This window comes from Pithys albifrons, chromosome 10 (assembly GCF_047495875.1).
Source record: "Pithys albifrons albifrons isolate INPA30051 chromosome 10, PitAlb_v1, whole genome shotgun sequence".
NCBI lineage: Eukaryota > Metazoa > Chordata > Aves > Passeriformes > Thamnophilidae > Pithys > Pithys albifrons.
The window spans coordinates 4,901,438-4,927,115 of NC_092467.1; the positions used below are offsets into that span (position 1 = coordinate 4,901,438).

Below are 25,678 nucleotides of genomic sequence, written 5' to 3' on the forward strand. Positions count from 1 at the left end.
CAGGGGGACTGTGGGGACAGCAGGGTGCCCCCAGCCAGCCCCTCCATTTGTCCTCTCGTGGGCACCTGATGCATCTCTGACCATTTTCTCTCCCCCCATGCCCCCAGACTGGCCCTGCAGCACGGGGATGGACACGTTGTGGATTACCTCTGCCAGCCTGTCATCGACTACATCCTCAAGAGCCAGCTCTACATCAATGCCTCTGGTTAAGAGCCAGAGGCCTTGCAGCGAGACAGCCCTCGTGTCCCGCCTGCCTGCAGCTCTCCATCACTCTTTTTTCTCTCTCTCAGTCCGTGTCTCCATCTCTCTCCCCATTCCATGGCCTCCTGCCCGTGTCTGCCTCTCACCCCAGCACCAACACTCCATCGTGCAGCAATGTCCAGGGAACAGTCTGGTCTCTGGGGCACTGCCCTGCCCTGCCCTGCATACGTGAGGAGGGAGGAGGGACCGGTAAGAGAGCGATGTGTGGCAGCCCCTCCCAGCATGACCCTGGGAAATGGCCCCTTGGTCCATCCTCCCAGCATGCTCAGAGAGGGGCTGCCTCTTCTGCAACATCCTACAGAACTGAAGCTCAATAAATCCAGGTGGATTTTTATTAAATAGTTCTAGTGCAAGCCCTTTGAGCCTCTCGACACGGTGACCAACCAAATCCTGGTTGGCACTGGCTCAGTGCCTCATGGCAGGTGAGCCTCCCAGGCTGGCAGCAGGACAACACACAACAAAATCCTCCTCCTTGTCCTGCAAAATCATGGAGAGGGCATTTCTAAAGGGGAGCAGAGGCTTTGGCAATCATTGCTGCCAAAGCATTGCAGAGAGGATGTCACGTGTCACCTTCCCTTGGCTGCAAGAATTCAAACCACTCCCTAGGTGACTTGAGTTGGGGTGATGCTCTACTCCAACCCACAGCACCTAGAAAGGGATCTGCCATTTATAGAGCCAACAAACAAGGCAGAAAGAGGCAGGTGGTGACCCAAAGCCTCTGGTGACAATTTTCCCCAAAGCTGGTTGGGTCCATCCCCATCCTCTGGCCTCCAGATCTCCATTTCTGTCTGTAAACTTCCCCCTTCTCTCACCACTCTCTTCCTCTCCTTGAAGAGCTCATTAAATGCATGATACTTTCCCCCTCCCAAACCAGCTGTGGCTACTCTGCACATCCCTTGGGACATGCCAGGCCCTCCTCTCCTGCCTGTGAGGTGTCTGGAGATGGACCCTGGAGGAGATGCTGACAGTAAAAGCAGGGCAGGTAACATGGAGCAGTTACTGAAGCCTTGTGGAGAGGAGGGTTGTTGGAGCAGGCCCATGTGCTGCTGAGCATCCCTGGGGTGTAAGACCCTACACAGCTCTTGGGGAAGGTCACAGCCACAAGGAGGAAGGATTACCTCTCACCTTCTCCTCTCCCTTTGCTCCATCTAACCTTGTATTGCTTCAGGTAGAGCCCTGCTGCCTGTAGCTTAGAGTCCTCCAGGGCGTTTCAAGGAAAGATGTGAAATTTCCTCTATTTTGTCCCTTAAAAGCCCACAAAGTACTCTGATGGAAGCTCCAAAGCTGAGACTGCACTAAGGTTGACCTGCTGGGCATCCCTGGAACAGCAAACAGCTTTGGACAAAACAAGGCAGGCCACAGCCACAGGGTCCTTGCAGCAGGCAGTGTTTTAGGAGTAGCTGACAACTGCTCAGGAGGGCACAGCCCTTCCCAGAAGGGAAATCATGAGCAACAGAAGTGATGTCACTCACCCAAAAGGCAGAAGAGGTCTTTCCTTGCCAGGGATTTCCCTCTGCATGGTGAGGTTTGTTTGGGAACTGTCCTAAATTCGGCAACTGAGTCCCTCAGGACCAGCTCTGGTATCTCCGGATGGTTCTGTACATATGCCATGGAATGAGGAGATTTGGGGATGCCAAAGCAAAGAGGGTGGCGAGGGTGTGGGGCACCTCCAGGGAGGTTTGCAGCCAGTTTGAGCTGGTGACCTCCACCCCCTGAGCTCCCTTAGCTGCCATGCTGGGCAGGTGCCCCTGCTGGGACACCTCAGCCAGGAGATGCCCAACACACGTAACCAGTCACTGGACAGCTCTCCACCCCTTGTCACACATCCAGTCAGTCTTCCCTCCCTCTCCACCCCAATATGGAAGTCATTCCAGACAGCATGGAAGTTATTCCCTCCTTGCCAGACCTCCCTGTGTGTCTTAGCTCTGAGCTGGAGAAGCAGCAGTGGTGCCAACCAGCCTCCAAAACACACAGAGAGGGCTGGACTTCCTGGGGCAGCAGCACCTCTTAGAAGGGGGAGAAAAGACAGTGGGTTCTCACTGAGGAAATACACAGGGAAGTAACACAAAGGAGATGGAGAAGGAAGGAAGGTGACATGTCCGAGAGCCACCTCTGACCCTGCCTCCCTCCCTCAGGTATGTGAGATGGGATGTGGGGGATGCCAGTGCGTCCCACCCGGTCATGGTTAGGATGGCAGGGCTTAGAGACATAGTGTTGTGGTACAGATGATGAGTATATTCCGTCTGACTCGTCTTACCTGCGCCTTCGTGTATCAGCTCAGCAAAACTCACAGTACAGGGGTGGGATGGGAGGTTTGTAATAGATCCTTCAGCTCCGGGGCTGATTTAGAAAAGTGTCTTTGGGTGGGTATGGGCAAAAAAAATCATCTGTGATGATCCATGTGACTGCCAGGGAGGTGAGGATTGGGGTTTCCAGGGGGCAGGGGAGGGGTGGGAAGAAGCTCGTGGGTTTTGGTCTTTGAACCTCCACTTTTAAACAGTGCAATTTGCTGAAAGAGAAATGAACTTCAAACGCCTTTGGGGGGAAAAAGTAAATAAGGGGGGAGGGAAAGGGGTTGAAGTTGTCATGCCACCAATTTCACCTTTGTCAAACGTTTTGGAGCCTTTTTTTTTTCCTGTTGCTATATGAAGAAAAACAGTCATTGACAAAAGAAGTTTATCAGCAAAATGTTTAAATTATGTAATAAACAAAACAAAACAAAGATGTTCCTGGTGTCATTTTAAAAGAGCCCCAAGACAGTCAGCACACAGTTAGTGAATGGCTGCACTGCTGGCATAACCCATGGCCAAACCCACCCAAATCAGAGAGCCTGAGAAAATAAAAGGAAAGATCCAGCCAAAAGTATTCATCATTTATTGACCTTCTCTCTATCAAAAAACCCACTCACAGAAAACTACCAGGTCCATAATACCTGTCCCTATGCCATACAACAAGAGAAGGAAGACAGGCCAGGGGCTAGAATACATCTCACTTAAAGAGAAATGTAAGGCAGACATAATACTTGGTATATCATTAAGCAAAAGCACAGATGCTGCTTTATCAGAGAATCAGAAACAAGGAGGGGTGAGTCCCCAAAGTGTCCTCCTCTAACCAGGCCCTTCTCTTTCACCACCCCACAGAGCTGACTTCCAGCATGTGGTAATACCTTTTTTTTCCCCTGAATCTTTTCCCCCCTTGCAGGAACATCTAAAGAAAGGTGGGAGTGGTGTCAAAATGGAGCTGGACCCACAGGAAAGCCACAGGTGGGTGAAGGGAGCACTGTGGTCTCTGGCTCCTCCAAGCTCTGCTCAGATGTGCAATGGGAAACTCCTGTGGAGAACCACCTGAGCCTCTGAGAAACATCACAGGAGGGGAGAAGGGATGGGCAGCACCAAACCAGAGGCAGAAACACATTCAAGGCATCTTCAATGTTTTTCAGCTGACCAAACTGGGGTGCAGACACTGCAGCAGGATGGGACAGGGCTCTCAGACACGAGAGCTCAAGGCTGCAGACCCCTGGAGAAAGCCCCCATTCCTGTGACAAGTGCTGCAGGGTCCTGGGGACACCACCTGCTTCTCCTGGCCTCTGGGACACTCAGAAAGCTGCCTGGTAACAAAGCGACTAGTCCTGGAAGGAAAGGTTGTGCCTGAGCATGGAAGAAGGTGGTAAGGAGACCTGTGCTTGCCCAGGAGAAGCCTTTGACAGGAAAGCCACCCCTCAGGGGCTTTGGGACCTGAGAAGTGTGGGAAAAAGAATAGGGGTACTCCTCTTGATTGAAGGGGGCAGGTAATGCAGGAAAGACTTTCCAGCTCAGGAGCCCCAGCAGTTCTCTCTGCTAGCCTGAGATCCCCTCTCCCTCCATCCAGCACACCACTGTGAGCCCAAAGGTAGCTCTTTTCCCCTCCTCTTTAGTAAACAGTAACCACCCCACTGAGAAGCACAGTGGAAGACCTGCAGCTGTGTGAAAAGGGTCGGTGCCAGAGCTCTGAGCCACAGCAAAACCACGTCAGCACCACTCCCAGGAAGGTGAGGAAGGGGCAGGCTGGGAGGAGAACACCACATGAAGCACCAGCAGTGCCAGAGCTCAAAACTCATCTCTCCCATCTGTCTCTGCACGCTGCTCACCGAGGTACTGATGGTGAGGAAGACCTCACCGAGAACATGAGGAGGAGAAGGTGATGGCAGTGTCAAAAGGAAGGACAGAGGCTCTAGTTCTGTGTGTGCCCGACCAGGAGAGAGGATCCACAACGGCTGGAGAGAGGAGAACCTCTCAGTCATGACCTTCAGGCTCTGAACTGTGCAAACTCCCAAGGCTGACACCATGGAATGCCCACTTGTACCTCAGAGAAATTTTATAGGAACAGGGCTGTTCTTCAGTCAGTAGCACCTTCACAAATCAGGCATCTCCTTCCTCCCACGAGTGAGGGACGGAGCACTTTGAAACATCAGGGACTCTCCAGGGTCAGTGTGACACTGAACTTCATCTGCCACGCTGAAATTGGGGGTAAGGATCAGTTCAACACAATCAAATGCAGCCAGTCCTGCCAGATTTGGGGAGGCTCTCCTGCCTTCAGCCTGGCAGGTGCTGCAGCCTTTCCAGAGCTTGGTCATGGCAATTCAATGGCTTTTGTGTTGTAGCAGCCTGGAGGAAGACTCATCTGGATATCCTCCAGGTTCTTAATCTCAGCCAGGATCTCATCAATGCTGGTCTCCAGTGTCCGCACCCGGGCCTTGTGCAGAGCAGCTGTCTGTTCCAGCTCGGACATCTCTGCCTTCAGCTGGTTCCTCCTGGTTTTGGCTTTGCTAAAATTCATCTCAAGCTGCCTCAGGCCATCCTCATCCACAGCACCAGGCTGGCCTGTTGAACAGGAGGAAAACAAGGGATAGGAAAGCAGGGATGGAGGCTTTCTAGATGCTTCATCTCCACCCTAATGCCCAGCCTGTCCCCAGGCCTCACCTGAGGCAGCTTCCCACTAAACTCCCTAGACCCCAGTGTGGACCTGTCTCCATCTACCTCCCACAGTGGTGTCACCAAACCTACTCATCATGTGCAGCAGCTCTTCCAGGGCACTCAGTGTCTCCTGCACAGCCACCCCTGCCTGGCCAGCCTTGTCATGGACCCTCTGAGCTTCCAGAGCTGTCTGAAGGAGGAAAGGCAGCAGCTGTAAGGTGCAGCCAAGTCCAAAAGTCAACAGGGATGGGGACAAGGCAAGGAAGATGGGGACCCACCTCCTGTATCCCAGCAGCATCTGCCTCAACCTCCGAGAGCTTCCTCTGAAATTCATCACCCACTTCCTTGGCCTCGCGCCGCAGGGTGGCCACTGCCTTCTCCAAGGCAAGGACACCATCAGCTGTCTGGTTGGCTTCCACCTTCAGCTGTGCAATCTCCTAGGGAAGGCAAAGGCACTTTCAGAGGGGCAGACTGTGGCCAAAATCAGTCTAGGTGCACTGGAATGCAGAGCTGGTGGAAACTGGTTCCTCCTACAGGGACCCAATATTACCACAGACTGGCCTGCATCCTTCTTGTTCTCCCACCATTTACTCCAGAGAGTTGTTTCTATGACCACGGCTCAAACCCCTCCTGCACACATCAGCAAATCCTTGGGGAATTACAGCACACACCTGGGAGCTGAACCCACAAGCACCAATTTTGGGACCCCACAAGCTCAGTAGCTCTGGCTGTGGGAGTGGGAAAACACTCTTGGTCACTGAAAGGCAGCTACAGTGAGATGGCACTTCCAGAGATCCTCATGGAAGAAACACACCTGCAAAGATCCACATACACTCACTGATCCACAGCCAAACTTTGGTATCTACAGGACCCATTGTAGAGAAACTTCAGGCCCAAAAAATCAGTGCATTAGGTGCAAAAGTCAACCCACCACCTCCACCATGAAGTTGCCAACCACATCCTCTTCCTTCCACAGTTTTCCTTTCCAAACCCTTTTCTGCCAGCACAGCACTGCAGCCTGTCCTCACCTCTTGGATCCCCACGGAGATCTGCTTGGCTTCCCCTGCAGCACTGCTGGCTGCCTTGGACTCGGAAGCAGCACTGCCCAGGATTGCTTCAGCTCGGGCTGTCTTATCCCTGGCACTGGTGACCATATTGCTGATAATGGGCAGCCTCCTCATGGCATCTTCAGCTTCCCTCCTCTTGGCATCTGCTTGCAGGTTGAACTCTGGAAGAAACACATATGGAAATGAAACTGCACTATCTTTGTGAGATCCCACATGGAAAGGGAAAGGAAGGGTTTCTAGGACGTTACCCTTGAGGCTCTTCAGGATTTGTTCCACCTCGTAGAAGGTGGCATTGCCAGCACTCACGGCTTGCAGGGCTGTGCTCTTGGCCAGGTTGGCTCGGGACAGCAGCTGTGTCAGCTTCTGGGACAGGTCAAAGGGACATAACAGGTGGATGAAGGACACAGTACAGGAGGATGGGACATGCCAGAGCAGTCTGGGAGGAACTGGGCTGTTCCCAAACACCTCCTCTTGCACCTGAATCAAGGCTACCACAGCCCGCTGGCTTGTGCTGGTGCTCCTCAGCCAGCCCCAGCCATCCTGAGTCATCTCAGCTCTGATCCTTCCATTAGCAGGTCTTCAACCTGCCTCACATGGAGATGTGCAGTGAGACCCTGCACCAGCAGCTTCAGGCACATAGTGAGGTCTCCGACCGGCTTCAGAAGACCAACCCTAAGGCTGCGTTTCCAAGGACAGGAACAATCCTGCACCAGGCAGGCAGAGCTACCTTTGACAACCAGGCTAGGACAGCGGTGGTGCCAAGGGCATCCCACCAAAGCTCCAGCTCCTGGAGGACAATGCAACCCCCAGCCAATCCCTTACCGCTCTCTCTCCCTCTTGGCCTCGCAGCAGCTCCTTGGTTTGTTCCTCCCAGCGCCCCGTGCGGCTCTGCAGCTGCTTGTACTGGGCCATGTAGGTGTCCACCAGGCTCAGCAGGGCACTGGCGTCCTGCTTCAGCCGGGATGCCTCCCCCTGGAACACAGACACGATGGGCTCCCAGCACCTCCTCAGTGCTCCCCAGGAACCACGGGCAAAAGGGTGGGGAGATGCATATCCAATGGCTCTCCAACAGGGACAGAGCCCTGGGAATTGCTGAGCTGCTGGCAGGGTAGCAGGGAGGGTACTGAGGAGAGCAAAAGTTCCCACAGGCACAAAGCCCTCACCTCAAAGGACCTGATGTCAGTCTCCTTCAGGCGGGACAGGGAGCTGAGGAGCACCAGGCTGCCCTGATAAGTCTTGTCTGCCTTGGAGGCCATTCCATCAGCATCAGCCTTCAGGCCTCCAGCCAGCAACTTCAGCTCCTCGTACCTGCATGGATGCCAGGTTGGAGAGCCTGGTACCAGCCAAGCTGCCAGTCTCCCACCCCAGCATTAATGCTGCCTTCTGCATGGACTTGTTCATGCTCTCCAAGGCCCCATGCAGATTTATCATGCAGAAAAACCCAAGTACAAATACCCCCTGCATGCCAGTCCCTCAGCCAAGCAGGGCATCTGCTGGCTCCTTATACCCACTCCAGGAACCAAAGGTGTTTCACACAGCTGAGCCCTCACAGGCTTCACATGGCTCTGCTAAACCCTGCCCTACCACGGATGCTTCCTCCTACACAACCTGTTCAGCTTCGTAATTTCTCTCAGGGCTGTTGCTCGCACTCCATTAATGATGTCCAAAACCCCAGCACCACCATGGTGGGCTCTGGAGAGGCACCAGCTCACCATGCAGGCATCATGGGGCTAAATCCACCCTTGGGCTAAACCCAGTCCAGATTTGCAACCACGTGTGGAACAGCCTCCTGCCACCAGGAGCCTGTTCACAGACATGGTGTTCAACCTCTTCCCTCAGCTGCTGGCAGTTCCTTGGGAGCATCCTGGTCTGTGCAGGGGGAAGCAGATGCTCCAGAGAGCTGCCAAATCCCCACCTCCACCACTCAGACATGCCAGCAACTGAAGTCCCAGCAAGTCTGTGTCTCCAAACACACACATTCCTGCAGCTCAGATGGGGAGGCAGCAAAGGGGACACGGATCTTTGGCTACCCCCCTCCTCCCTCCCATGTCCCCCCGTGACACTCAGGCCAGCGCAGCCCCCACTCACTTCCTGAGCAGCCCTGGCACGGAGCCGGAGGCAGCCGCGTCTCCGCCCGCGGCCGCGCGCACCAACTGCAGCGCCTGCCGCGCGTCCTCCCGCGCCGCCCTCGCCGCCTGGTCAATGGTGTTGGCTGCCTGTGTGTGGCTGCAAAGCACAGAGTGGGCTCCTGAGAGAGGTTTCTCACCTGAGGTTTATCCAACAACTTCCCTTACTGCTGTATTCAGGGATGCTGGATTGCACCCTCTCAGGAAACGCAGCGCGTTTGCACAGGAGATCTGCATTTTGCTTGTCCCTCCTGCCTCTCTCAAGGGTAGAGGAGCACCAAAGGGGAGGCAGATGTTGCCTGATCCAACTGGACACCCACAGGCCAAACTCTTATTCCACAGATGGTTCTAAATCACACCCAACTCCACCCTCAAAGCCAACTAAGGACAACTCTATCAGGCAGTGGAGCCAGCCCAGCAGCTGCATCATGCCCTGTTCCAGGGCTGGCACAGAGGCTCTGGCAGCTGCAGCCCCCCCAAAAATTCCCTTCTAGGCACCCAACAGGATCTCAGTCCCCCTCCCCTCTATCTCAGCCAATGGAGGGAAGAACTCACCTGTTGGCCAGTCTCAGAGCCTCCTGGGCCAGCATCAAGAACTGGTTTGAACCCCCAGGAAGGCCTGAAACAGGAATGGTCTGAGGAAAGAGGAAGGAAAAGAGGTGTGAGTGCTTTTCTCTGCTCTCCGTCCAATTCTGCAGTGAAAGAGGCAACTGCAGCATGTTAAACCTCCACCACCCCAAAGACCCCTGCCAGCACCTCTCCAAGTCCTGGCTGCACAGAAAGGGCCACCAGAATATCTACACTTACAAAACAGACATAATATCTGGAATTCCCTAAATCCTTGTTTTCTCCATCCATTTCTTTCCCAGCCCTGGGCTAGACTAGGAGTGTCACACAAGGATGCTCTTACCACCCGACGCAGAGCGGCTCCACTGCGGTCCAGGTCCAGCCTCGCCCTCTGCAGCAGCTGCCGGGTCTCCTGTACCTGCCCCTCATACTGGCTCCCCAGAGACCTCAGCCTCGCCACCACTGCCTTGATCTCCTCCAGGCGGCTCTGGGAGCTGGGACCCTGCCCCTTCATCCTGGTCACACGGCCTTCCAGAGACCTGTCAGAAGCTGGTGAGACGGGAAGAGAAGGCTGAAGAGAAACTCCTTGCTGAGCAAAAGGGCACAGGCAGCAAAACCCTCCCCGATACAGCCCAGCTGGCCCCATTTCAGGGCAGTGGGTGGGTGGTACCTTGCAGGCTCAGGGCTTCCCTGAGGATGGTCCGCAGCATCTCCTCGGCCACCTGCATTCTCCCCTCCAGCTCCTGACTCGTGGACCCACCACCAGCTTGCACCTCTGAGAAGAGCAGCTCCAGCTCTGCCAGCTGCTGCAGGTACAGATCCACCTGCAACCACAGACCAGGCCATCAGCCAGTGGGACACTAAACCCATGGGGAAAGACCAAGGTGGGAACCAGGTCCACAGTCCAGCCAGAGAATGAAGAGCAAAGGGAGGGCCCATTTTTGGATGGGGCACAACGGATCAGTTAAATGGGGTACAAAACCAAAGTTCAGAATCACTCCTCACTTGCACCAGCAGATGCTTGAGGAGGACACAAGGATACACTGAAGGTGAGTGAATCACTGCACCCCTTGCTGCTCAGGAGCTGGCACCGACACTCACCTGGGCTTTCACCTGGCTGTAGCAAGCTGGGCACTCACTCTCTTCGCAGTTGGGACCCTCAAAGCCGGGTTTGCAGATGCAGCTCCCATCGCTCCTGCACTTCAGGGGCTCGGCCCCAACTGACTTGCAGGCACAGGCTGCAGGTTGGAGCAACACAGGTTCAAAGGAGTCTGTCCCCCCCACACGCCTCAGCACATCCTTTTGTCACCCTCTCTCCCTGCTTTCCTCCCACCATTGTGCTTTGCTTCCTTATCTCCACTCCCTCTTTACAGCCTTGACTTTTGTGGCATCCCCTTCCCAACACGCCACCCCACACTCAGACGTGGATTTTCTTACCCAAGCAGTGCCTGGGTCTCACCTCTGCACTTGTCAGCAGGATCAGGGGCCAGGGGGTTGCCAAAGAAGCCGTCCTTGCAGCGGTCACAGGAGAAGCCGGTGGTGTTGTAGAGGCACTTGAGGCACTGCCCGGTCCGGCGGTCGCAGTTGCCCACGGCATTGGGCTCCACGTTGCCATTGCACTGGCACAGCTGGCAGGGCTGGGAAGCCGTTGGGTCCCCAAAATAACCATCAGCACAGTACTCACAGTTGGCCCCTGGGGAAGGAGGGATGAGAAGCTCATACTCATGCCTGGAGGGCAGAGGCTGCCTAGCTGCTTCTGCCTCACAGAAATGGGGGTGTTCAGCCCCATCAGGGTTGGCACAACAGCATCTCTGCCCTCATCACCCTCACAGCCAATACATCAGTCAGGCTCTCCAAAGCTGACCTTGCGTAAGTTGTTTCCTATTTGGTTTTTTTCCTTTTTTTTATTCCCCTCCCTCTCTCACCCACCCTTTTTCCATCCATGTTGTGTTTAGGTGAGAACCTTTCCTGGGGCAGGTCAGTGTGTGTTCACACAGCCCTCGGGGCTGAAACACCCTGTCACAGGCAGGAATGGCAGTGCCTCAGGCAAGCTGGGCTGAGAGGGTGGGATGGCTCTGCCCAGCTCCAAGCACCCGTGCACAAAGGGTAGAAGCTCTGGGAAAAGGCAGAGCAGGAGCAAGGAGAAGGGGGTTACCGGCAGCTCCAGGAGGGCACTGGTCACAGCTGACCTCCTCACTGCCCGGCACCACGGAGCAACCCTGGCCATGGCCGCAGGGGCAGGTCCTGCAGCTGTGTGGGGGCCGGGGGTCTCGGTAGGAGCCGAAGGGACAGCTGACAATGCTGCCCACGTTTTCATCTCCCGAGTAGCATTCACCTGGAGGGGGAAGGAAAGGGCTTAGGGCAGTGTGCTCACATCCCTGGTGGGACACCTTCCACCACTCCACCCACTGCAGCTTCCTCCACAACATCCCTTGTTTACCACACCTGCCCATACCATGCACCACATAAAATCATGGAATGGTTTGGGTTGGAAGGGACCTTTAAAGGTCACCCAGTGCAACAAGCAGGGACAGTTTCAACTAAACCACATTGCTCAGAGCCCTGTCCAACCTGAGGTGTTGCCACATTTAACTTTAAAACAAAAAGAGGAGTTTATTGCTATCAGTGCAGCAGGAAATGCTTTTTTGTCTCTCCAGTAGGCATCATCTGAACCCAATTTGATCCAAAGGCATCTGGTTGCAGTGCTTCCAGGCTCTCGGGAGTTTTGTCTGGGATGGTCCCCCACATTCCAGCCCACCAAGTCACCAAATCACAGAATCAACTAGGTTGGAAAAGACCTCTGAGAGAGTCCAACCTATGACCCAACACCACCATATCAACTAGACTGGAGCACTGAATGACACGTCCAGTCTTTCCTTGAACACCTCCAGGCACGGTGACTCCACCACCTCCCTGGGCACTCATTCCAGTGTCTAATTAGCCCTTCTGTGAAGGAATTTCTGTGAAGTCAGTGATCTCCACCCTGCCCCAGCTCAGTTCCTGGGACACAAGCAGCTGCCCTGCACTCCCATACACCCTACAAGCACAGCGTAGTGGCAGCAGCAGCTTCTCTTACCGGTGTCAGGATCACAAATTCCTCCACCCTGGCAGTTGCAGGGCACGCAGATGCTGAAAGGCCCTTGGCCAGGGGCGTCTCTGCGGTAGCCAGGGGCACATCTCTCACAGAACTGCCCCCCGTACGCTGCCGGGCACTCGCAGTGCTCCACCCAGGGGGCAGGGACTCCCGGGCTGGGCTGTGCCGACACCAGGGTGACATTGTCCAGGTAGCCAGTGCCTGCAGGGAGGTACAGCCAGTCACCCGTGGGGGACAGCAGCTCCACCTGCAAGACCCTCACACCGAGGGCCTGCACAGGTTACACCTTCTATTGCAATGCCCATGGGCAAATGGAACAGCCAAATCTGTTGCCACCTTGCTCAATCTCTTCCTTAGGATACTTATTATTAACTTTATCTTTTAATACCTTCTAGTAAAGGTGTCTCCAGCTGGAGACTTGGCATCTCCAGCAATGCAGAGATGCCAGCCTGGTGCTCACAACCTCTCCCCACACTTACTGTACTCCCCAAAGGTGGCTCGGATCCAGAGGGCTGTCAGATTTCCCAGCAGCCTACGAAATTCCAAGTGATTCAGCCTCGGGCTCCACTTGCTGCTTGCGTGTTCATCCAACCTGCCATGGGAGAGTGGAGAAGTGGAACCAGTTTCAGGAAAACAAGATGCCTCCTGAAGAAAATGCAGCTGCCCTTGCCCATCTCCCTCTTGAGCTTAAGGCTTTGAGGAACAGCCACCACCACCCATGCAACTGACTGCAAGCAAGTACCCAGCACATCTCAAACCAGATTTTCCACTGCCCCTCTTATAAAATAACCTCCTTATCCAGAAGAGAAGTCCCTGATGTGGATCTAGCCCAAACCAGGCTGCCGTTCTTGCCCCTCCGTACCCCACACGCCCCATCCTCCCCCTTTACCTGAACGTGTATGTGTGGCTGACACCACAGGGCAGGACCTTCCCCTGGGGCAGGAAGGGGGCAGTGACTCTCAGGCCATCTCCTTCCAGGATCACATCATGAGGAGATGGCTGGCGGCCCCCTCGGTCCAGGCGGTAACTGAAGGAGAGTGTCTGGCCATAGCTCAGGTGCTGGTTCCCAAGGAATTTCGCTGCAAAGGAAAGGAAAGAAAAACTAAAGACCTTACAATCTTGCCTTCCTCCTAAAAGCTCAGTTCATGGGATCAGACCAAGCAAAGGGTGCCCTGTCACCTCTGCCCCTCACAAATCCCACACCTACCAGGTGCCACAAAGTAAATTGGCTCCGACCTCCTGGCTGCTATGAAGGCATCCTGATGGCGTGGGGACCACTGGAGCTGGGCTGGGGAGCCGCCTTCATGGACACCTTGCCAGCCCTCAGCACCTGGAACATCAACAAGGAGCCATCAGTAGGGACAGGAAAAGTGTTTCCTGGACTCCAGCAACTTTCTTGAGCTGTATCCTACCACACCCTCCACCTTCCTACCCCCAGCTTCCAAGGGAGCAGCACAGGTATCCCTGTGCCCATACACCTGTAAAACAGCCAGCATGGGCACAGAGGTTTCCTCCAAGTGGCAGGAAAGACATGATGAATGAAGCCTACACTCCCCCAGACCTTACACCCTACAACCAATTCGTACCACCCATCAAAGCAGGGGTGCTTCAGCCATGAGCAGGTTGGATGAGGACCCAAGGAGCAAGTGTAGGCTGAGGCTGACTCCCTTCAAGGCTGTGAACCAGGGAGCTCCTCCAGCACATCAAAGAGAAGGGTTGGCAAACATCCCCAGGAGTCATGGGGACATCCTGCTTGGGCTTCACCTTGCTGGAAGGTGGAGGTGATGTTGTGGACACTGTAGTTGTCGGCACTGACACATGTAGCCGAGTGCCCATAGCAGAAGCAGGGGGAGCATCCCATGGGGTTTTCGGCATCCAGGTTATAGAAGTGTCGCTTGCACCTGGGAAAATGCAAGAAGGTGACAAAAATAAAGCTAATTTTCTATTTTTACTGGCCAACATTACCATCCTTTCAATGACAACTGTGCAACACAGCCATTGTCAGGGTTCAAGGTCATCACAGGCTGGGATGGCAAGACAGGCACGTGCAATGGCTTCCCATTGCCAGAGGGCAGGGGCAGCTGGGGCACTGGGAAGAAATCCTTCCCTGTGAGGACGTTCAGGCCCTAACACAGTTGTCCAGAGAAGCTGTGGCTGCCCCATCCCTGGAATTGTCCGAGGTCACATTGGACAGGGCTTGGAGCAACCTGGGCTAGTGGAAGGTGACCCTTCCCATGGCAAGGGGCTTGGAATTGGATAGTTTTAAGGTCCCTCCCAACTCAAACCATTCCAGTATTCTATGATTCTATTCACTAGCAGGGACACACCTGCCAGGGAGATGGAGGCCATGCCATGCAGTGGTGCTGCCCGTCCTCCCAACACCCACCTGTCGCAGCGCTCGCCGGCAGCGCTCGCCTTGCAGACACAGCGGCCGGAGCCACAGTCCCCAGTGCTGCCAGCCGGGTCACACTCACACTGCAGGCTCCTGCAACAGGGACAGCAGCAACCTCTACCTGGATCTCCAGCTCGGCCTGGGAGCTCAGTGCCCCCTTCTATTATAGAACCCCCCCAGATACTATTCCTGTGCTAGGAGGGTTAAAAATAACCAGCAGAGCCACCTCTGCAAAGAGAATCCACAGCGCTGTGGGTGCCAGGCTGAGACTGCCCAGCACCACCACCCCAGCACACCCAAGAGCACCTGACCGACTCATCCACAAGAGCAGAGTGAAGCTTTGCTGAGCTTAATAAACCCTGGCTGAGTTTAATAGATGCTGAGCTCCAACAGGCAGCAGCACCCCAGGAAGGGTGCAGAAGGCCAGGCACCCACGGGCTGCAGGTAGTCCCTCCCATCACCCACACCCTTTACCTGCCAGTGGCCCCACAGGAGCAACAGCAGCGTGAGGTAAGGAAGAAGAGGACACAGCGCTGAGGAACTCAGAGCAGAAACATTTCTAAAGGTAATTCAACAGGGCATCGTGCAAAGGAAGGGGTTGATTTTTGGATGCACATCTTGTGAGTGGCACTGACACCAGACAGGTTCTGTTTTACATGGCCAAGCCCAGCTGTGACCCATTTGGCACTATCTGGGCAATAAGACAATCGCCTCAGTGAGTGGTTAAGCTCAGATTTTGATGCTGTTTCAGGACAGTGAGCTCTGCAGGCTGGCAAGGAGGTCCAGCCCCGCTCGAGCCCACTCTCCCCCAGCAAGGTTGGCTCAAGGCTGTCAGTGTGCTGCCACAAAACAAACTGCCCTCTCACAAGGTGTTTTCAGCCAGTTTGGGGCCTGGGACAGTGCTCTGGGGGGCAGCCCTCCCGCTGTGCCCATGCCACTGATGGAGGTCAGCACTCACTGCCCACTCCTCCGGCACCCGCTTTCGGACAGGGACTCAAAGCCCGGCTGGCACCGGTCACACTTGTCCCCCATCACACCAGGCTTGCAGTGACACCGGCCGTAGCTGTCACACTGAGGGCTGAGGGAGCCTGTGGAGAGAGCAGAAGGACAGGTTGGGATGAGCACCTCCCAACAGGACAGCTGGGCAAAGCATCACACCATCCCTGCAGCAGCAACCCAGCCCCAGGGACAGGTCCCCAGCTGAGATCCCCACACAGGGCTGGAACACCAGGGCTGGATGTTAAGAGTTGCTCCAGCCCTGCTGGCTGATGTGGGAGACATGGAGGAGGTAAATCCCAGCAGATGCCCAGGATAAGGATCCTCTTCCCTACTCTAAATGTCACTGTCAAGAAAAAGATCGAGTCCAGGGAATTTTTTCTTCTTTGCCAGACTCTCTGCTAGTGGAACTTGCTTTTGGTGCCTCTACAAGGAACCTGTGGGGCTGAGGGCCATGGCAGGATCTTTGGTTTCCAACCTAGAGGCAGCTGTCCTGCTGCCAGGCAGTAGGGCAGCCAAGGGGATACGTGCCCTCCCACCACCTTAAAGCCCATTGCTCTGTCCTCTTGCCACCTGTTCTTAGTGCTTCTGGTGGTCCTCCTGCATCAACAGAGACCAACAGGCATTTCAAGATCTACAGCACCTCAGTGCAAAGTGTACAAGCTGCCTGCTTGCAGAGCAAGCCAAAACCCAAGGAAGATGAAGAAACCATCACATCTACTGTGTAACCACCACAGGACATCCCAGAGCTAGAAATCCCACCTGATAGCCATGCAGCCTTCAAAAATCTGCTGAAGGAGCTGGAGAGGCTGAAACTCCTCCTGTCTGTCCCCAAGTGCAGCAGCACTTTGTACACCTGCCCCCCTGAGATGCAGCACATGAATGCAGGAGTTGTTCTGCTTTTACAATGCAATTAAAAGCCTTTGTGGAGCCCACCAAACATTGCAACACCCAGCAAGCACCAGCCTGACTCAAAATGCCAGTGGAAGTCACCACTCCCTGCACTGGAGTTTGGCCACTTTCCTTGAGATAAGGATGGCAGCTGGGAGGGCCCAGCTCCCCACACGGCAGCTCCTGGTGGGCAGCAGGTCCATGGCCACCCCTCAAACTCGGGGAGCAGCATCCCTCCTGGCAAGGCAGGGGTTGTGGATGGGGATGCTGGAGGGAAGGGATGCCATCCAGAGGGACCTTGACAGGCTGGGGGAGCAGGTCCATATAAACCTCGTGGAGTTTAATAAGGTCAAGCACAAGGTCCTGCATTTGGGTCAGGGCAATCCCCAGTAAAGGCTGAGGGATGGTGAGATGGATGGAGAGTAGCTCTGTGGAGAAGCAATTGGGAGTGGCAGCCCAAAAGGCCAACTGCATCCTGGGCTGCATCCCCAGCAGTGTGAGCAGCAGGACAAGGGATGGGATTCTCCCTCTCTAGTCTGCTCTGGGGAAACCCCACCTTCAGTGGTGCTTCCAGCCCTGGGTTCCCAGCACAGCCTGTTAGAGCAGGCCCAGAGAGGGCCATGAAAATTCTCCAAGGCCTGGAGCATCTCTGCTATGGAGGCAGGCTGAGTGCTAGGGGTGTTCAGCCTGGAGAAGAGGAGGCACTGGTGAGACCTTAGTGAAGCTGTTCAACAGACTTCATACAGGCTTTTAATTGCATTGTAAAAGGAAGGATAATTCCTAAGCTGGCAGTGTTCTGTCTCAGGGGGGGGAAGAGAGACTGAGTTCTTTCTACCAGGGCCTGTAGTGACAGGGAGTAAAGGTTTTAAACTGAAAGAGAGGAAGTTTAGATTGGACATGAGGAATAAATGTTTTATAATGAAAGTGGTTAGACACTGGCACGGCTTGCCCAGAGAAGTTGTGTCTGCCCCATCCCTGGAAGTGTCCAAGGCCAGGTTTTTCAGGGCTTGGAGCAACCTGGGTTGGTGGAAAGTGTCCCTACCCATGGCAGAGGATGGAAGGAGATGATCTTTAAGGTGCCTTCCAACCCAAACTCTTTTGTGAGTCTGATTATTTCAGAGGGCAGGTGGGTCTTGCAGCCTCTGGTCTGGCGTGCAGGGACCCAGAGCCTGACCTGCCCAGGAGCTCAGCAGGTGCTTTAAGCCCCTCCACAGCCCTGACCAGACCCCAACCCCCGGGCTGCTGCCCACATACCCCAGGGGTGGCAGTGGCAGGGCAGGCAGCACTCCTCCTGGCGCTGGCGGAAGAAGCCCTCCCTGCAGCGCTCGCAGCGGGCGCCCTCCGTGTTGCCCAGGCAGCCCAGGCAGCGGTACCCGCTCCCCGTCTCCCTCAGCAGCTGCCAGTCGAAGACACACTGCCTGGACATCCCGTTGCAGTCACACACTGGGGAGAAAAGAGCAGAGAGATACCTCAAACGGTGCTTAGAGATGAGGGTACCACTTGTAAACCCATCCTGAAGGACAAGGAGTAAGCCCAGCCGGTGCAAACGTCCCCTTCTCGCTCTGCTAATAACAAGCCCTGTCCCCACATTTCTGTGTCTGTCAACCACTCCTGTGCCACCAGTGCCCACACAGTGGTCCACATCCCCATGCCATTGAGCCATGCCCCATCTTACTGCCAGAATGGCACAGGATGGACAAACCCCTAAAGCCAAGCAGCCCCGTTCCACAGTGTGGCATGGCCAGGGAAGTTCTCCATCCTTTCACAGGCCTTCCAATGAGGGCTTTGAGTCAGCAAAGGTGGTTAAACAGCCCCCCAAAGCTTGTCCTGAGGAAACCACAGGGAACCTTACTGGAGACTTCAGGTCAAAGGGAAGGATGCCTGAGGTTATGTTTTGTTTCACCCAGCCTCTGACTAGGAGTGAATTCAGAAGGAAAACCCACCAGCTTCAACGAGGTCCCCCCAGCCACCTCTTCAGTGCAGGGAGTGGCCTGTGATCCAAGGAGCTCTGCAGGAACGTGCCAGCCGAGAGGGAGATCAGCAGTAAAGGTTTTGGTGGGACTACAGAGGTCACCTCACCTCACCCTCCCAGCAAAGAAAAGCTGCAGCTGCCCACACTGGTGCATGATGGATGCCAGGAAGAACAGGCATGAGATTCTGCATCCCACTACAGCCAGGATAGATGATCCCTCTGGAGAGCAGACTGGCAGGTATCTCCCCACACATGCCTGCTCCAGCACTCCATTGCCTTGCCCAGGTATTTCCTTGAAGCCACATCTCATCTAAGACCCCAGCAGCCAGTGCTCAAGTGTTTAAACCCAAAGACCTTTATCCCAGACACGTTTCTCAGTGCCATGAAGGAAAGCAGGAACAGCTGAGAGAATGGTTGGCAAAGACAGGTAGAAGAATGAAACACCCCAAGGGAAAAAGTCAGGTCCTCAGTGGTGCAGAACCTGCTGAGGAGCTGCTCCAAACCACCCTGCTACTGCCGTGGGAGCCTCAACCTCCCTCTCAGGAACTCTGCTCTCTGCTGGGGACAGGAAAGATGGTCCCCAGCTGGCCACCTCCTGCTCAGGTCCCCTCTGAGAGCATGGAGAGGTGGAGGAAATCCAAAAGCAAGCAGAGACCTGCATGGATGCAGACAGTGTGCTGCGTTCAATACACACAGAGGCTCCTCCTTCCCAGCGCTCTCTTAGAACTGCTCAGCCCCAGGATACAAGGTCCCTGTCCCTGCACCTCTGATTCCCGGGACCAGGAGAAGCCTCCTACACCCTGTGCTCACACCTGGGTGCCGCCCTCCCTCCCACACACCCATCCACATTCCAGACAGAGGCACTCAGCCCAGCCCCTGCCAAGAGCAGAGGTGACCTCATGCGCCAGCAAACAGGGAGAGAGATTTTTCCAGCTCTGGCAAACACGGCTCTTTCCTTGCAGTCTGCCTGCCAGGAGACCAAGACCCAGCTGCAGGAGGCCTTTTGCCACCCCAGCCTGCTGGGAGGGGACCTTTGGGCTCAGAATTCCTGCCCCCAGGGTATGGGAAAGCACCTCCAGCCTCAGAGGGCATCACCAGTGACCCAAGGACATGAACAATAGAGATTACCCACCAAGAGCAGCACCATGGGACTTTCTCAAGGTCTTTGTGCTCACCTTCACCATGGGAAGATCCCACTTGGGGTTGAACCCATCCCCTCCCTCCACACTGCAACAAGATGTCAAGCTGGAAGGGATCCATAAGGATCTTTGAGTTGAACTCCACCCATGCATCACCCTACATCTACGCAATCCAGAGGATTTACTGGGTTGCTAAATTACAGGCATGAGCACCATTCCCCCAGGGAATGAAAACCTTTTTCCAGGTGTTGCTTCTATGGTTGCAGCATGTTAGGAACCAGTTCTCCTGGCACAGATTCAGGCCTCACTAATCCAAAGCCATTTACGATGCTGTGGCAGGTTAGTGCCATCACCTCACTGGTGTGGCTGCTCCTGGTCTTCTCCTGGAAACCTGAGAGCTCAGGCAGGCTAATCCTTGTCAAGAGCAAGAGGTGGAGCATGCAAGAGCTGCTGGAAGATGAAGACCAACTAAGGACAGGATCATTTCTGTATCCAGGTGCCTGAGGCTCTATTCTGAGATTATCCATGGAAAAGAGCAGGCTCCACAGAAGGGAAGCTTTGCAGCTGGATTTCTCCAGTGCTATGTCAGGATACAGGAGGTACATGGCACACATCCAGCAGGACATCATTCCCCCAGCTCCCACACAGCAGAATAAAGCACAAAAAATGCTGGATTGCTGCGATGAGGTGAATTCCCACATCAGAAAGGCTGGGAGAAGGAGGCAGGCAGCTTCAGGCCTCTTAAATTGTCTTCCTAAATTCATAAACCCAGAAAATTAGGGTGGTCTGGGGTCTGTGTGGACCAGATCCAACACATGAGCCAGCCTGCAAAGATCTCTCCTTCCACATCCCCAGAGCTCTGCATGTGATGAGGCCTCCACATCAACACAAGCCATTCCCTGCTCCATACCCTTGGGACAGCAGCCCACAAGGCTGTCCCACCTGCTGCCCAAGTCTGGGTATCCCCATTGCCTGACTCCTTTTCTTTCTTGCTGCAGGAAGACCTGCCTGGGGCTCCATCAGCATCAGCAGGAACAGACCACACACCAGGAGACAAAAACTGCTGTCTGGTGTCTTCTGCTTTCCAACACCCCGAATTAAACACCTTGTTGGTGTGATGGAGCTCCGCTCTCCACATTCCAGCTCTTCCCTAAGCCCTGGAGATCCCTTCACCACCAAGGCCAGCACAAGGCTCTGCACATATCAGAGCACAAGTGTCCTGACCCTGCTGCTCCACTAGATCACACCTGAACCCAATATGACTCAACCACTTTGCAGGCAAAATGGGATTACGTGGGCTAACGACAAGCCCACATCTAGGGCTGGGACCAGAGAGACCACTGGAGACTAAGTTTCCATGGCCAAGCCTCCTCAGAAAGCCTGCTGTAGCATAAAAACACAGCCAGTATTGACCAACACTTGTACACATGCACAGAAATAGGTTCAAGAGTCCCTGGAAAAGAAGCAGTTTCCCACATGCTGCCAGGAAGCAGGAGGAAGGGAATCTACAATCAGTATTTTAAAATTTGCCTGTAATTAAGGCTGATGTAATGATTAACCCAAGTAGCAGGTAAAGCAAAACAGATTGGGGGTTTTTTAGGAAAAAAACCAAAACAAAACTTATTCAGCACTTATTACACCCCCACTGCACTACACTTAAAAAACATAAAACCCAACTTCAAGCCCAGTAGTGTTCAGAACACCAGTAAAGCAGACAACAAAACTGAAATCACTCAGTATTTATAAAACACCACGTGGAAAACTGATTTTTGCCAAACATGCTATAGGCCAACCCTGATACTGAATTACCACCAGGCTGAACATGCTTAAACCTCCCTCCACTACACTCTGCTACAATTGCACGTGCAAGTGGATCCGCTGGATTTTTAACGCTCATCATCAGTCCATGGACCACGGGAGACTCACCATCTCCCACAGAGTACAGCAGGGCCATGGGCACCTTGTGAGCCACACAGACTTGCACAAAATCCAAACTCCACCATGCTGCTACATCAGACTGGATCCTGGATGCTGCCAGCAGGAAGGTTTTGATTCCAACAGCCACGGGCGGATCAGCCACCCGCTGCCTGGGCAATGCTCCTGCTCACACCCAATGCCACCCCAGCAGCAAGGCTTTGTACAGAGAACAATAAGGTAACTGCATAAATAGCTTATTGAAAGGAGGTGCTAGTGAAAAAACAAAGTTTAAGTGCTAATGGGATATTTCACCCTGGAGGAGAACTAAGCAGCACCTCCAGATCCAGTGCTGATCCCAGAGACGGGAGGGCAGAGCGCACCCACACAGCTCCCAGTTACCGGCACTGGGAAAGAGCTGCGAGCACATCCAGAGGTCCAGCCGACCCTCCCGATGCCTCACCTTCTCCTCTGTGTGTGCCCCGGGCTGCGGGCAGGAGCGATGCGGCCAGGCAGGCGAGGGGCAGGAGCCAGCGTCCAGCCATGGCTTGTGCCGGGAGGCACCCGGTGGGCATCGCGACCGCCTGCCTGCTGCTCCCGCTGCTGCTGCCTTGTTTTCCCGTGTGTTTTTTATCGGCTGCTCCACCTGAGGCACTCCCAACAGGAAGAGCACGTGTGCCGTGGGCTGACTCACCGCGAGCGGGACGGGACAGCCCAGGCAGCGCCCGCCCCACCGACACGGAGCCATCGGCGGGGCACAGCACCCCGAGCTGCTCCTGCCTGCACCTTCCTAGGGCTCATGGCTCATGGGAAGGGAATAAAATATACCTGCAGCCCCTGCAGACACCCCTCCTGCCCGTGGCAGTCGCCCACCTGCATCCCTGCGCGGGCAGGGCACCGCTGCTGGGCGGGAGGGGAGGGCAGGGCTGCCCGGGCACGCAGCGAGCAGGCAGCGAAATGAAACACGATGAGCTCACAGGAAGCCTGGGCAGGCTGGATGGGGGCTGTCTGCTCGCAGGACAGGCCCAGTCAACCAACCTGCAAAAGCAGGGCTCGTTTCAGGTGAGTAGTGGGGCTGGCGATGCGAAGAGACCCCAAGGACAGCTTAGATAAGCTGATCAATAGGGATTTACCAGATAAGCCTCAAGTTCAGGAAATCCCCAGACCTAGACATGGGGTGGAGGCAGGAATCGTCACACACGTTTGTCTGCTTTCTCTCCCAAGAGGGAAAATGAGGTTGGATGGGTCCTTGGCCTCACCTAGGACATCCACTTGTATGCTAGGAGGATGAGGAGTGGGGACAGAGGGCAGAAGGCTTGCCTGAGGCTGCTGATGGAGCCAGGAGGATGCCAGGCTCCACAGCCCCAGGTGCACTAGCACTTTGTTCTCAAGGGTAGCCAATGAGCCAAACAAGGCATGAAAGCCAATTCCACCTTTCTCCTCCCCTTTGCCTGGCAGGAGGGACGTGATGACTCCTAATAAGGGAAGAGAGAAATCTGAATTCAGAGGTCTTCCTCACCCTGCACACGTCAGGATAAGTGAGACAGCAGCACATCCACCTGAGCTGTGAAAGCAGAGCATCACAGGAAGATGGGCCCTCACCTTCCCCTTCTGCTATGGGACACCCTCTGTCACAAGTGACTGCAAGTGGCCCATGAGCACCTTTAGATGGAATGAAGACACCTAACAAATTTGTCCCCAAAGACACAAGCTGCCTTTCAGGTCCCCTTCTGCATTAGGGCTTCAAACTCAACCCAAGCTCGTTTCAGAGCTGACAGACCAAGGGTGATTAACACTGAGGTCCTCGTCTGAGCATTACAGTGCCCTGCAGCCTCCAGACACTCCAGACACCTGGAGCTGACTCAGAGGGCTTTCCTCTGTGCCTCCTGGTGATCTCATGGGCGCAGCCAGCCTGAACTCACCACATCTCTGCACCTCCCTTTGCCAACCGTACCTGCCTCTGCTGATTGAGTCAACTCGCTTCTATGAACAGGCGGTTTCCTTTCCATTTCACTGCCTGGATCTTAATATAGCTCACAACTAGAAAACCAGCTCCCTGAACGTGATCATGGCACAGTGGGTTTTGGCACCAAGGTTGTTTTATCTGGTTTTTATTACTTTTGTTTGTTATTTTAAGTGAGATAAAACCATTTATGCTGTTTCCACCTATTTAGCAGTTCTTAGGATCCACTTATCCCTTATCACACAATCCCTTTTGCTCTAGTCCCTCACTTACCTACAACACCTCTGCTATGTCCTTCCTACCAGACACCCCCTCTGCTTGGGAAGCTCAACTCCTCCACCAGCATGGAGTGTGCAGTGATTCCCTTGGATCTCCCCCAATCCCTGGCTGACTTCTCTCGTAGAAAACCAACTCTCACCATCAGGAAGCTTTTTCCTTATCTGTCTCCTCCATGTTATCCCTTCCATCTCACTGTTACCACCCCACCTCTCACCCCACTGTGTAAACAAGGCCCTGGCACAGCTCACTCCCCAGTCATTTCTGCATATTTACTCAAGTTACTCTTACCTCGTCATCCTCCACCATCCTTCAGGATCATCTCTGGATACCACAGGAATGTGTGCCTCATCCTCCTTCAAGATCCCCTCTGAAAACCACACTTACACATGCCATGAGACCACCAGAAAATAAATCTTCTGGGGCCCTGATTTTCCAAGCACACCCAAACTGCAACAACCAGCTGCCCAGCACCCTCCACAGAACAAACACTGCCCATCAAAACCCATGGTTGCCTTCAGAAAAGGTCTCATACAAACATGGTTAACAGAAATACTACCTTTGGAGTGAGCCCAAGTGTAAGCAAAGGGAGGCATGAAGAGTAGGGGTGCTCATCACACACTGCAGTGCAACAGTTCTTCTTCACTGGAGAGCCCTTGTCTTTCAATCTGCAACACAAGAAAAGTCCTTCTGAAGATGTTCTACGTTCACTCACAATGGAGCCAAGAAAGCTGCCACTGCAGGGACACCACAGCAAGTGCTCACCAGTTCCATCAGTCCTCAAGGAGGTGGCCGTGGTAGAATTAACCACTACAAAGACAGTCTAAATCTCCGTGACTATCTGAATTTTCCTGTTAGTCGCAGTGCCAAGTGTGTGAAAACCCTGAAGCAATCCTTTTATTGATGTAACTAAGGGAAAAAAACCAATTTGGTGGCTCAGGACACCATGATGCTGCACATGTCCTTGCAGCCCTGGTGTCCCCAAGCCTCCCTCTCTTGCAAGAGACCGTCTGAGCTGAGCATCCTCCAGGAGGAAATCCTCTGGGATTCCCCCAGCATGGAAAGTCAGGGATCATGATGTGGTAATATCACCAAACACTGGTGCAGCAACAGAGCCTGGAGCTCAGTCTCTCCTCAGCCAGTTGGGGGGCCTGGGAAAAAGTCCTCACATCAGCCAGAGCCACCTAAAGCAGCAGAGATGGTTCAGGCAGAGGCTTCACCGGGATGGGCAGAGGCAGGCAGGGAGCAGGCAGGGAGCAGGCAGGGCAGGGCAGCAGCAGCAGTGGCACAGCAAGGAATTGCCATCACCCCTGGCCTTGCCTCGCCAGTGCCCTGCCTTAACCAGCGAGGGTGACACAGGAATGGGGGAAGGCATTTCCATCCCACTGCATTCCCCTCTCTGCCCCCATGCCCAGCCTCTGTGGGATATCTTTTACATGGCATTCCTGATGTTTCTGGGATGGGGGCACACACTGAAGGTGTCAGGCCAGCAGCCAGCCAGGAAGACTAACCAGAATGCAGACCAACATGTCACATCTGTAGAAGGGCAGCACAGGACAGTGGCAGCTCCCTGTGACAGCTCTATGTCCTCTCCTTCCTCAGATCCAAATGGGCACTAGAACTGCCTCCTCCAGCCAGTTGTTCCCAGCATTTTTTAACTTCTAACAATACCCTGTCCTCCCCAGATGGGAAAAAGTACCTGGCTCAGGTTTGTCCAGGCCCTTCCTCATTGCCATCTGCTCACCAGGCCCTCCTTGCCCCCTGCCAACCTCCTTCTTCCCAGAGAACAAGAGACTATGGAGCTTGAACTTGTGTACTGAGAAAAACCACAGGGAGTTACAGAAGAAGCCACAGAAGGCAGGCTTGGCCATTGGCTTGGCAAGGCTCCTCCTCACACACTCTGAAGTTGGGCACAGTCCATGCAGAGTATCTGGGGAGGGTGTCTCTACTGGGCTTCAAAACATCAGTAAAACACTTTGGTGACCTGGAAAACGTTGTCATGGTCCCTTGGGTCTGGGTCTGCTCCTCCCTGTGACACATCTCTGCGTATTGACTCAGGTTACTCTTA

General features: G+C 54.4%; 2 protein-coding genes across 6 annotated transcripts in view; one reads left to right on the top strand and one right to left on the bottom strand.

Moving 5' to 3' along the window:
• NMNAT2 (nicotinamide nucleotide adenylyltransferase 2) overlaps positions 1-3,164 on the top strand; it is a 37,090-nt gene extending 33,926 nt beyond the window's left edge. For all 4 annotated transcript variants that reach the window (XM_071565916.1, XM_071565917.1, XM_071565918.1 and 1 more), the window contains one exon: positions 108-3,164. In XM_071565916.1, the coding sequence (XP_071422017.1) occupies positions 108-210 (103 nt within the window). In that variant the 3' untranslated portion in view covers positions 211-3,164. The remainder of the gene's footprint in view (positions 1-107) is intronic.
• On the bottom strand, positions 2,936-22,033 carry LAMC2 (laminin subunit gamma 2). 2 transcript variants are annotated; one of them, XM_071565915.1, is made up of 23 exons: positions 21,835-22,033; positions 17,601-17,789; positions 15,418-15,547; positions 14,454-14,552; positions 13,832-13,968; positions 13,275-13,397; positions 12,957-13,146; positions 12,547-12,659; positions 12,050-12,268; positions 11,129-11,308; positions 10,433-10,666; positions 10,075-10,211; positions 9,644-9,797; positions 9,317-9,522; positions 8,962-9,041; positions 8,369-8,506; positions 7,444-7,588; positions 7,103-7,252; positions 6,529-6,640; positions 6,242-6,441; positions 5,492-5,650; positions 5,304-5,403; positions 2,936-5,120 (listed from the first exon to the last, which is right to left on the bottom strand). In XM_071565915.1, exons 1-23 carry the CDS (start codon positions 21,944-21,946, stop codon positions 4,870-4,872), a joined length of 3,558 nt encoding a protein of 1,185 aa, XP_071422016.1. In that variant the 5' UTR covers positions 21,947-22,033; the 3' UTR covers positions 2,936-4,869. The 2 variants fall into 2 exon arrangements, with proteins under 2 accessions (XP_071422016.1, XP_071422014.1); XM_071565913.1 differs by having other exon boundaries at positions 6,529-6,643.
• Positions 22,034-25,678: the final 3,645 nt, after the last annotated feature.

Bases quoted from the DNA above. Each gene is read 5' to 3' on its own strand.
- LAMC2 (XM_071565913.1), bottom strand. From the start codon at position 21,946: ATGCCCACCGGGTGCCTCCCGGCACAAGCCATGGCTGGACGCTGGCTC. The intron at 13,147-13,274 runs GTAGGTGTGGGA...TTTCCTTTGCAG, and splicing joins AATTTACTTTGTGGCACCTG to CGAAATTCCTTGGGAACCAG. The intron at 10,667-11,128 runs GTAACCCCCTTC...CTCCTTCCCCAG, and splicing joins GTGCCCTCCTGGAGCTGCCG to GGGCCAACTGTGAGTACTGT.